General features: G+C 34.4%; 2 protein-coding genes across 2 annotated transcripts; both read right to left on the bottom strand.

Moving 5' to 3' along the window:
* Nucleotides 1–4,159: 4,159 nt before the first annotated feature.
* On the bottom strand, nt 4,160–4,762 carry LOC131053540 (allene oxide synthase 1, chloroplastic-like). The gene has a single exon (XM_057988153.1). The coding sequence runs from the start codon at nt 4,760–4,762 to the stop codon at nt 4,160–4,162; it is 603 nt and encodes a 200-aa protein (XP_057844136.1).
* A 37-nt stretch (nt 4,763–4,799) lies between these two features.
* Nucleotides 4,800–5,774, bottom strand: LOC131053541 (allene oxide synthase, chloroplastic-like). Its single transcript, XM_057988154.2, has one exon. The coding sequence runs from the start codon at nt 5,604–5,606 to the stop codon at nt 4,800–4,802; it is 807 nt and encodes a 268-aa protein (XP_057844137.1). The 5' UTR covers nt 5,607–5,774.
* Nucleotides 5,775–12,733: the final 6,959 nt, after the last annotated feature.

Below are 12,733 nucleotides of genomic sequence, written 5' to 3'. Positions count from 1 at the left end.
CAACCAATGGATGGTTTTGTGTAAGAAGTTCTTGGCCCTAGTTCTCACGGTGGGATTTTCCTACCTGTATATTTCTGTAAATAATTTTTATGGTGTGATCTAGGTGTAGCTAGTCTTAGTTTTCAGCCTTGTTTAGTTTGGGTTTTGGCTTGTTAGTTTTTCCTTGTTGCCTATTCCCTCCCTCCAAGCAGCTCCCCATGCTCTGTTTCTCCTTGACTCTATTACCCAATGGATGCTAAGCACTAATCTCTTCTAGAGACATTCTGGATTCTCCTAGTCCTTTACAGTCTTGGTCCCCAATCAGAGCCAATGTTACCCCTATATTTTTTTTCATGCCTAAAGCCTCATAATCAGCTAAAAAATAGTTATTGTTAATATTTTAATACTAAAGTTTTTATGGCCAAACTCCATGTCAGCTGGCAGATTTTAATTGTTTTATTTTTGGGTTACCCATATACCTAAACAATTGAATCTCAAGTCTTATGTGTCTTATTCAAAAATTATTTTCGGGTTATGCTCTACTAGGCCCATTTATTTTATAAATAAAATTTCATAATAAATGGAGCTCTCATTAAATAGTTGGATTGCGTTGAATTTTTATTATGTTTTAGAAAACCTAGTTTTCTAAATTCGCATAAGAGAGATCGGACAAATATTATCACGTTCAAAAGTTATTTATCTCTGAGTACGGGTCTATATAAATTCTGAGATAAAAGATTTGAAGATTTTAAAAAAAGTTATCAGGAAGATGATAAAAAGAAAAGATTAATTAATAATCTTTTCAAGAATCAATTATTGATAACTGAAAGTCTCTTTAAAAAAAAAGAGAGACTATATATATGTGAAAAAAGAAAAGAAAGGGGCGGGAAAAACTGTGATTTTTCGAGCAGCAAACAATATCCATTTTGTTTTTCTATGAACTGTTTAAACTGGAATGACTGATTATCAATAAAATGTTATGGTGTACAACCTTTGAATCTATGTGTTTAAATATTACCAATCTTTCTTGAGAAATCTGCTATGGGCATGATATCATTTTATGATCAGTTAGTTCTATGTTTTTGTATGAGTTCATGGTTTCTATTAATTGTTGCTAGATTCATTATCTATGGAGTTGTGCTAATCCCCCTTGTCCTGTGAGGCATGAGAGAGTATCAATTAGACGTCAATACTATTTTGCATTTGCTATGCTCTGAATTTAAAAAGTGAATGTGTGTATCAGAGTCTATGATCTCCTATTTAATCGTCAGAGTATTTCCTTTGTTTCAATTAGAAGGCATTCATTTGTGTTGATGGATGAATGCTAAAGCCTTTCCAGGATTTCTAGTAAAAAGTGCCAACATTTCATTTTTTATATTAAATTCATTGCAAATCATATAAGAGCTGCCCTCTAATGTAGAGGTTGGAGTTTAATTAATTCATCCAACTGTTGGTATATTGTTTCCTTTCATAAAGGGGCGTACAAGAGTTATATTTATGTTCAGAGAAAACAAATAAATTTTAGGAAAGTGACGAATCTATTTACCAACACTAAGCAATTCATGCAGGGTCGGGTATTCTTGATTGACCAAGAATTTCAGAGAAGTGTAAACTTAAAGGTTGGGTGGGAAAAGCACCTGAATCTTGTTCTTGTCTTCATTCTAAAGATTGTATTTAAGATAGCTTGGACTGTAGATCAATGAACGTATCTCATCCTTTACTTTATATTTCATTTTGTAATTTGAACTTAGGGCATTATAAAGGCCTAAATATTGTATGTAGATATGAATAGGATACTACTACATTTTCTTATTGAATAAAGAATTTTTATCTCTTTATTGAAATTTCATGATTATTATGATATCATTGGAAACATCATTTAGAGCGATGAAAGGAAAAGTGTATCAAAATAAACTTATTAAAGGAATTATGAGTTTATTTAAGAATAAAGAGCATTTCATTTTATTATTGAATTTAGAATGAATTACGTCTTTACATTTTGGTATCATAGGTAAGTTTCCATTTTATGCTAAACTCGAGCTATTTTGTCTCCTATCTTTTTGGGAGACTCACAATATTGTTCAAATCTCTCATGCCACATCTAACAGCTAACTTGGTCATGAGACTTATTTCCTCTCAAAATTCTCCACGTACATCTACAAAATAATGTATTCATGTAGTGTTCAAGTTTATTTCCAACTCTACTCACTAAAGTCTGTAACCATATCAAATTCTCATTGTTTACTACAAGAGTCAACATTAATATCAACATCTCCTTGACTTGTAGTTTCCTAGGAATCACATTTATTACCACTCTCTTTGTTATGACTACTTAGTCTTAGTGGTATTTACTTTATGCCAAGTTGACTTCACTTGTCGACTCCATTTGAAATGCAATAAGCTTCTCACACAATACTTGACTGTAGTTCAGTTCTAACAACTGCACTTTGCATTCATCATTTGATGACAATGATGCATTGTATTTAACATGCATTCACTTTTTGTAATTAAAGCATGATCTGCCACTATGTTTGGCATTTAATTCGCTTGCTATTCATATATATATATGAAAATATGAACTTAGAGATTATGTATATGTATATTTATACATAATATTTAATTATTATGTATATGTATACATATACATAATTTTCATAAAGTAAGGTAATCAAATTTCATGATATATATATATATATATATATATATATATATATATATATATATATATATATATATATATATATACATATATATATATACACATTATAATTATATACATATATATGATTGAATATTCAAACTCTCTCTCTCTCTCTCTCTCTCTCACACACACACACACACACAGATATATATATATATATATATATATATATATATATATATATATATCATAACACAAGAGAGAACACATAAGTAGGATATTTCATCAATTACATGTATCTACATACAAAGAATGTATAAATCTATGATCAATATCCATAGTTAATCTTCTTTTAAAAACAAATCTTTCTTTAAATAAAGTATCTAATTTGCAAGCACTCATGCAATTTGAATTTTAAATCAATCACAAGATCAAATCATACAACCATCATATATAAATTTATATGTTCTAATAGTGGTGTGTGAGATTCCATCTATTCTAGCGAAGTCCATGAGCTAAGACAACTCTACCTTGAACCATGTTCTCGCCTTCATTCGCGTTCACCTGTTCCTATATCCACTTGCACTCAATAGCTCATTAGCGGTGACGATCCCAATTTATAATAAAAATAACATTGATCATTCAATTTGCATTTACATGAGTAAAGTAATGTAAATCATTTCATTGCATTTGAATTTCTATTTTTTTTTGTCATCTCATTTTACTAAAAGAAAATTTTCATTTCCATTTCAATTTCATTGCATAAACGAAAAGTAAACATTATTTTCTTAATAAAATAATTATTGATAAATATGATTCGTGACATTGCTATATTTAAAGTTGGTCATGCCACACAATCAATTATTGATCAATGAGTCAAGTATGAACATGGTTAGGAATTAATAAATAATTAAAATTGGAGGATGATCAATATTTTATGTAATTGAAACTTTTGATGGCTCAATAGGTCCTTTTTTCTATCAATATTATACACATTTAATGATGGTTGTTATTTGCCACAAGCCGCTCATTTGTTTATATTCTTGTATCCAAATTCATAGTACAATATAATTAAAATTGTATTCGTTTTACTCCTAAAAAGTTTGCAAAAATTCTTACACAATTGTATCCAAAAATATATTACAATCATTAACATGAATTGTAGAAATCTGATAAATTTGAAGAATTGTAGTAAACTATTTACTAAGATCAAATATTTTAAATACACTTTAAAATAACATATGCAATAATATATAGCCAAAAGGCACTCCCTATAATGACAAAGTCCATATTTTATACATCTAAATGATGTCAATAATATATTTAACTCTATTCAGAATTATATTTTTTTAAAGAACTTTTAAAAATAACGAAAAAAAACAACAAACAACACCATTCGGAAAACGTTTAAACATGTTGACATTGCTATGAAGTTAACAATACAACATTCTTATCATTGCTCTGAAGGTAACAAACAACACAACACTTCTGAAATAACTACCCCTTCAGCCTTTCTGTCAAATAATTAACATGCCTTGTCTAGGCTCCTACATTTAACTGAGAGAAGGGGAATGAAGAAGTGTCCTTTTGCAGCGAGGTAAGAACGACTTTTGTCGTGGTGGATGGGTCGATCTCAAACGAGTCGTAATGAACGAACAGATGCGCCACCAGCAGGCGTGATATCATCACCACGAAGTGCTTCCCCGCACACTGCTTGTTATGCACCGTCGTCTGCTCAGTCTCCGGCCCGTTCGACCACATCACATATTTTAACAGCTTCTCCCCTTCCTCTCCCATGAAACGCCGGGGAGGAAAATCATCGGGGTAATGAAACACTCTGGGATCTCTGGTTGCAAAGGGCTGATACCCACCAAGCATCTCTCCCTTCCTCACCGCATATCTCCCATCGTGCGACTCCACTACCAGGTCCTCTTTCGCATGCCCGTACTGGAACGGCACGGGTGGATCGATCCTCAGCGCTTCATACACAGTCGAACGGAGCAACGCCATGCTCTCTAGGGCTCTTATGTTCAATTCTCCGTGTTTTTTAATGCCACCTCTTATTTCCTCTGCCAGATCTGCATGCAGCTGCTTGCCCGCGGTGGCAATACGTTGTATGAGGGAGGGAAAAAAAATGGACATTCCTCCGAAGGTGTTGAAGCATATGGTGAACACCAGATTATGGCATGCCTCCTCTTGACTTAGATCGAACTGATGCTCCGCTGCCTCCAGCAAATGCCTGCCATATGTCCAGAAGAAATCGTAAACTTTTTTGTAATCCCCACGTACAAGCAGGGAGTGCGTGGATTGTGATCTCCTCCAACATCTTGGGCAGCACACCCGTGCTTGCAATTGGAGCGAGCTGAAGCCCAATCCACTTGAACACATAACTAGGCCCTTGAGTTCCCAGGCTTGCGTACCCTGGTTCCGCTGGGTCTCTGTTCAGCACCGACCTCCACAGAAAATTAAAACACATTTGCAAATTCTCACTGTTGAATTCGGCCTTGCCGGACTGGGCAAATTGTCTGTCGAGCTTAGCCCACAGCTCTCCCGTGGCACGTTTGAATTCCGGAAACCATTTGGTTGCGTTGGTCTTGAGTACGTAGAAGCAGAAGTGCTTGAGCTTGCTATGATTTTGTTCAGAAGGGTCCAAATACGAGAGCACCCGATAGCCGAAAGTGAATTTTGTGCTGGGCGTGTAGACGCCCGTGAAGGCGTTGGTCTTGTCCACTTTGCTCATGTCGAAGAGAATGGGAAAGCTTTTGGCGTCCAGCAGAATTAAGACGCGAGGATCGCGAGATATAGGCGGTCCAGGCGGCATGTTCACTCTGAACACGGTGCTCTTGTATTTCTCCATGCGCTTTCTGAAGAAAGGCTCTACTCCTTTCTTTACGAAGTAGTCGTAGCGATCTGCAATGGCTCCGATGATAGGCAAGCCATAGCTTCCAGAGACCTCTTGTACTCCTCCATAGCTCGAACAAGCCATGCCCACCTTCACTCTCACCCTAAAACCAAACAATAACTTGGTGGCAATCTCAATCCCATGACCCAAAACACAAGTAGGTGCTTATATAGCTTTAATTGTCTCTCTTACGCCCTTGGAAAAATCGTTTGGCTTAAACAAAATTCTCAAAGAGCACGTATAGATCACCGATTCATCTCTGCACTCCATTACTACCTATTGGGCTCAAATTTTTGATCGGAAAATAATATCTCGGCGTGAGACAAGACAACTTTCCGGGGGAAAGCTCACCGCTCCTGAGAATCAATCAATCCAATCAATCTTGGAAATTTCCACTACTTGAAGGGGACAACTGGGAATCTTCAAAATTTATAACTTAACCCTAGTACTAGAAAACTGGCCACACGCATTCAACGCGCTCATCATAAATTATTTCTGCTGATTGATAGCTTGTAATAATTTATACGGTTTAGCAGCAAATATTCCTGTAATCACTCACTTTTGGAGATCAATTTGACTCTTTTCCAATCCAACGATTATTGCTGAGAATTCTTCGTATCTTCTTTTCTGATCATATAATTTCCTTTTTACTTTATACCCAAATCGTACGAATTTTTCATTTTTCAATTTACTCGAATAGATGTAAATGAATGAGAGGGTTAATGCAACAAGAGTGTAGCCGACAGATTGATAAATCCTTCAATTTTTTATATGCTGACAATCATATTCTATATGTTAAATCACATTGAATGGGTTGCAGGGAATATTTATATAGCTTTGGGTTAGTGGAATTAGAAAATATTTTATTATGGAGTGTGATGTCTTCAAGAACATAAGAGATAAGCATGACAATATAACAATAATTGTTTCTTGATACAATTTATTCATTAAAGAGAATATTGAGAAGATAGGGATGCTTATCATCTCCTTGAATAAGAAAAGGGTTGAAATGCAAAAGATCCAAAATAATAAGGTTGGTTGTTCCATAGGCTATTTTGTAGCCTTGTAGATGTTAAAAGTTTTATCTATATATCTATTTGTCTCTCACCAAAAGTGTACAATGTGAATGGATAAAAATTTAATGCCGCAATAATGTAGCCGCCATTTTCTCTAAGGTGTATCTATAATAACTTCCCAAATCTATGCAAAGCTAGTTAAAGTTGACCTTAATCTGGGGAATTCTAGTGCAAGTTAGCCTTGCAAGGGTTAAAATTACCCTTGTCAAGTTTTACAATAAAAATAACACACATAAGGAAGAAAGTGGAGAAATTAAAGTAGATCAATGTGTACCCTAACAAAATGAAGCAATTTATTGTTTTATCACCTTGGAAATAAAACACTGATTTGTCTAATAGCTTGAGTTGTCTTTCCATTATACAGAGTGAAAGGAAATCATTTTTGGATGTTGTTGACATTCTCTTAGTGATAGATTTGAGTCCTATATCTATTGTTTCAAAAAAATGCTAGAAAGATAAGAAGTTGAAGGAAGATGCATATCAAGTGGAAGGAGATTCAAACAAACAAAAGTTGGATGCCCTTCAACCAAAGAATATAAATGATGATACATGCGAGTTAGCAAAGAAATGGGCGAGGGATATTAAATAAAGGAAAGGTTATTTAGAAATGTATGTGGAAACGTCATATTCCCCAATCCAAAATACTAAGCTTTATCATAACCTTAAACCTAACACTAACATTATTTGCAACCCCAGCAACGATAGGAATTATAATTTTAACCCTAACCCTAACCTCAACAATAAAATTAACACAATTTATTAGTATAACAATGACCCTAAGGAGCGTTTAAGAATTAATAAAATCACAGATGGTGGCTACAACAGAAAGGACCTAATGACTCCCTGGGCTAATATGGCCGAATTTATTGACATACATTACGATTGATGGCAGATATGTCAGTATCTTTTCTTATCATTTTACCATCTTAAATCACTTTAGGCATGGCAAAGTTATTTCGATTACATTCTATTTGGTTTCTTCTTTGGAGAATAGTCTAGAAAAACATGTTGCGAATTCGAATAATCCTGTCCTCCATGAAGGGCTTATTCTGCTCATTATGGAGTACGCCAAAGCCCATGAAGTTGTGCTCTCTCTCTCTGAGAAAGTCCAAATCCATATTACTGATGTTCAAGATGTCTCTGATACAGATATGGAGATGGAGGATAGTGGGAGTGCCAAACCTCTTGTTGACCCTGATTACAAGCCGGTTGAAGAGGGTGAGATGTTGGTCACTCCTAGAACCTATAGTAGCACGAACCCCCCTAGATAGGCTGCAAGTAAATATAAATCAACCAACAAGATGATCTCTCAAACTGAGCCTTATTCCAAAAAGAAGAAGTTGGTTGCTAAAGACTATGGTCCCAAGACCTTAGACCAAGAAATCGAATTGGACATTCCTCTTCATGTCCTGAAGGAGAAGTAGGGGACTCTGCCTAAATATGTGCATAGTGGCTTACAGAAGGAAATTACTCTGATGAATCTGGTGATGGAAACGACTAGAAGCCAGGAGAACTATTGGAAATGGGTGGGGAAGGAGATTGATACCCTCAGAGAGGGGATTAAGGAGATAATTGATATCTTCACTAATTCACCTGAGCCCAATAAAATAGAGAAGATCATGATCATGACCTAGAAGCTTTCCCATGATGTGGAGGTTATGAAATGTAATCATGAGCAAATAATTGAGAAGGTTGAGCAGTCTATGGAGGAGATCAAGAATAACCTTAAGAATCTGGTAGATATAAGCAAGGAGGTCATGAGAAATAGTATGGAGGGGTTGGAAAAGATCAATGCCATGGTGGCGGAGTACAAATCCAATCCTATTGATAGTGATTATCTTGGTGACAGTAACAAAAAGAAAGAACTGGGTTGTGAAGACTCTGCTGTGGGTGGCAATAAAACTACGAGCCCTAGTTCCAAGACTAGAAGGAGGAGCAACAATAAGGGTACCTCCAGGTTCATTATGGAAGACTTGGAGGAAATCAACAAGGTTACCATCCAGAAGAACAAGGAGATGGTGCACTCGCTTAATTGAGTGTTTGTCTGTGCTTTGTTTTGTTGCCTGTTTTTTCTTTTTTCTTTTGAGCTCAGTCTGGGGTGTTCCCCTATTTTGCTGCTGGTTTCTATTTGGTTGGCTGATGGCTAGTTTCTGTAAAACTCTTGGTTTTGGTTCCATGTAAAACTCATTTATCTTCATCAAAAACAATGACTCTAATTAACATTAACTATAATTTTAACCCTAACCCTAATCCTACATATAAAAATAAGACTAGTTGTAATTATAATTCTAACCCTAACCTTGTTTCTCATCCTAAATCCAATCCTAACCCTAAACTTAACTATAATAGTTATTATAACTCTATCCCTAACCCTAACTACAAACTCAAACACAAACACTAATTTTAACTCTAACTCTAACTATAAACCCAAACCTAACTCTAATTCTATTTGTAACACTTACGCTAAGCCTAACCCAATGTGCATGTCTAACCCTAATCTTAACCATAATTCTAACTTTATAACTAAACCTAACCCTAACATTATTTGTAATTCCAACACTAACAATAATTATAATTGTATTCATAAACTTAATTTCAATCGTAAAACTAACCTTAACCCTGACCCTTAGTGAACAACAACATTAATTGAAATCTCTCTAATCTTAATTAAAACCTAACTCTAACAAAACTATATCCCTATAATAATAATCTAACAATAATTATAGTTTAATAATGATAGTATAATAATATGATAATAAAAATATAATAAAATAATAAGATAACATAGCATTTTCTAAGATAATACTATATATAATAATAATAATATAAGCCTTATATTATTTGAACTATAAGCTTAAATTATATACCTTAAACTCTAAACCATAAATCAACAACCCTAACACTAACCATATGTGAGAATTAATTTTACATAAATTCTAAATTTAATCCTTATTAAACCCTAACTATAATCCCAATTGAACACTGTGCCTAATTAAACAATGGAGGAGTATTACATTAGCAGGTGGATTTAGTTTTAGTTTAGATTAATAAACTTTTGTAGTTACAATAACTATTAGTCAATTTAGAATTGTATTACTTTTTTAAGGTTTTGATTTGAATCAATTGAGCATTGAAACATTTTCCATTTCTCTTTCATATGGTATCAAAGCGGCTTCCTGGGTGTGACATCAAGAGGATGGTGTAATTGGTGGTTATATTATCTTCTTAGTTAGTTCAGTCTTTGGTTGTTTCATTTTTCTTTTGCAGTTTGATTTACCAAATGGCTTTTCCTATACTTGGTGATATAGAGGGAACATAGCTCGGTGGTTTCCCAGTGACCCCCATGGCATGAGAACTAGTAGGTCAAGGTGTATGGTTGATGGGATAATTGAAATTATTACTTGTGTAGATAATTTAAGTTTCCATTGTTTTGTTTCATCATACTAGTTCTTATCTATTTCCATTTATTTATTTTTATTATCACATGTTAGCTGACATGTATTTGTAATGGCATGAAGATATTGCAGAACTTAAGTAACCACTTATTATAATGTTGATAGTTTGCAAAGAAAAAAGATTTGTTATAATCATCGTTTCAAAGTTTTGATGTACAATTGGTATTTGGACAGGGGCAATAGTGACCAGACTAGGTAGGTGGTTCCTATTGATCAATTGAATTGTATTTATGTGTGGAAGAATGAGCTTTCTACATGGAGTTTTGACTCATCAAGTGCAGAGACAAGGTGTGTGAAGGATCTACATTGGTATTTGCATAAACATTCATTTTTTTATATAGTTCTTAGTGCTACAATGAAAAAGGCATTGAATGTTTGCCATGTAACTAGATCACAGGACAATATGAGACACATTTCTTTAAAGGTATGTGTAAATATTATTTTCTATAGGGGGTGTAAGGATATAAATATTTTTTTAAAAATCACGAGTGCAACAATTTGAAGCTATTTCAATCTTTTGGAGTAATCAGGTTGTCTAAGTGGAGAAATTAGTTTTTGATTAAGAGTCAAACAAGTTTTGAGGAGACCTGAAATCCCTTATAGAAGATTTGAAAAGGACCCGAAACCTCTAGAATTAGTGGTAATCCAGAACCCTAGAGAAGAATGCTGCAAAAAAATAGAAGAAAGATATACAACATCCAATCGATAGCTTGACGACAACAACTAGGCATCAACAATCGGGCTATAACATCCACAAAGCCTACAAATATAACTGAGATAATCATGAAAGTAGGGTTTTTCCAGGCTCCGTTAACCTTATAAATGGGGTTTGAAAATGCTCCCATAACCTTCATATCAAGAAGCAATAAGAAAAACCATAAAAATCTTGCTATAAAGTTGGCTTTTAAAAAGGATTCCAAAACCTTCAACTAGTGTTGAAACGCAATCCTATTAGACACCAAACCTCTCCCACCCAAATACTCTCCACCTCAATATGAGAGGAATTCACCTTGACAGGACAGTTAAAAGAGGAAATTGGCTACACAAAAACCTAATCCACAACCCAACCCACATGAAAGACCTCCACCTCAATAGTAGAGCACTCCACCTCAAAAGAAGACACATGAGAGTAGTCATTTTTAAGGGACAAAAAATACCCTCAACTAAGAATAAGCAAGATCATAACATCACCAAAAATAAACATCTCTTCCACAATAGTAGAAGGGAGCCTTGGCCCAAAACACCATAAATCCATTAAATGAGCACCAAGAATAATATGTGTAGCACATGCAACTCCTCCCTCCACAAACCTGCAACAACAAGGGACCATAGGGGAAAGGAAAACCCTAGATCTCTTTCATCACCAAAAACCTCAAAATAATAGAGGTCAACAAAGAGGCCAACACAACCTCCAAGAATTCCCAATGATAGAACCCTGCACCACACTAGTTGTTGGCATGAGGAATCCCAATGGCATGAGCAAGGAGGGCCATGCCAACACTCCTCACAAAGAGAAGCATCTACCAGATCTGCCAAACTAGGACAACAATTGCAAACCGTATCACAAGCCTCTCATTGAAAAGAGAGTCACCACCAACTACAAACATTGTATGAAGATCATAACCCAAAAATGCAGGAAGAAACCAAACAAGAATACATGAGACATAGATAGAAGAATTAACACCAAGAACGAATAGCAAGGAAGCTATCATTACAACTAAAAATGAGAAATGCCAAAATGCCTAAATCACAAACCCCAGAAATTTGGGGGTTCCCATAACTAGGACAACAAGAAGGCTCACCATGAAGATAATTATTGGGGGAACATTAACTCCCACCACACAAAAGGGGACCAATCCATGACAACCCCCAATTAAGACGAAGAGGAGCTGACCCGGAAGGGGAGAATCATTGTCTCCATCTGGATCCCCCTAATTGGAGAATTTATTTACTATTGCTAAATTTGAAGGATATGATTTTCATATATCACAAATACATAAAAAAAAAAAGTTATTTTTAATTGATAAATATTTATATGATATTGTGATTGGAACTGTTAAGAAACTACAAGACATAGAATAAGCAAAAAAATGGATGGCTAAAGATAGTAGGGATATAACATTGATTGGTCTTGTCTTATCTTATGCATCAAAGGAAATATGAGATAGTTTAAATACTTTATTTTATTCACAAGCTTCAAGTGCTAAAATTGTCATAAAGCAAAATTGTTTGGATCGAAGATGAAAGAGGGAGATAATATTGTTCAACATATAAGTACATTTTATTATTTCCTTAATCAAATTGATAGAGTAAAAATCCAAAGGGAAATATTATTTAGTAGTATTCCTTCAAGTTTTGATCATATTTTTTTCACTTTGAACGAAATAAATCCCAATTTAGAAACTATGATTTCTTCTTTAATTGATGAAGGAAGCAAAGTTAACAATAGTCATTTAATTGACTATTATCTCTATCAAAAATAATAGTCATTTAATTTTTTAGTAAAGTGTTTTTCTTGCTAAGAAGAAGTTTAACATTTCAACAAGGAAAGAATTTAAATCCTATTAATGTCAAAAAATTGGACATGTGCAGATCAATTGCATTCAGGAGGCCAAAGATCTAATCATTGAGAAGTTGAAGAAAAGTAAATCTCTCACTGCAATTAAAGGTGAAAGACACT

Source organism: Cryptomeria japonica, chromosome 2 (genome assembly GCF_030272615.1).
Source record: "Cryptomeria japonica chromosome 2, Sugi_1.0, whole genome shotgun sequence".
In the NCBI taxonomy this organism is placed as follows: domain Eukaryota; kingdom Viridiplantae; phylum Streptophyta; class Pinopsida; order Cupressales; family Cupressaceae; genus Cryptomeria; species Cryptomeria japonica.
The sequence above is the reverse complement of the archived record's forward strand: the minus strand, read 5'-3'. Positions and strand labels throughout refer to the sequence as shown.

Bases quoted from the DNA above. Each gene is read 5' to 3' on its own strand.
- LOC131053541 (XM_057988154.2), bottom strand. From the start codon at position 5,606: ATGGCTTGTTCGAGCTATGGAGGAGTACAAGAGGTCTCTGGAAGCTAT.
- LOC131053540 (XM_057988153.1), bottom strand. From the start codon at position 4,762: ATGTCCATTTTTTTTCCCTCCCTCATACAACGTATTGCCACCGCGGGC.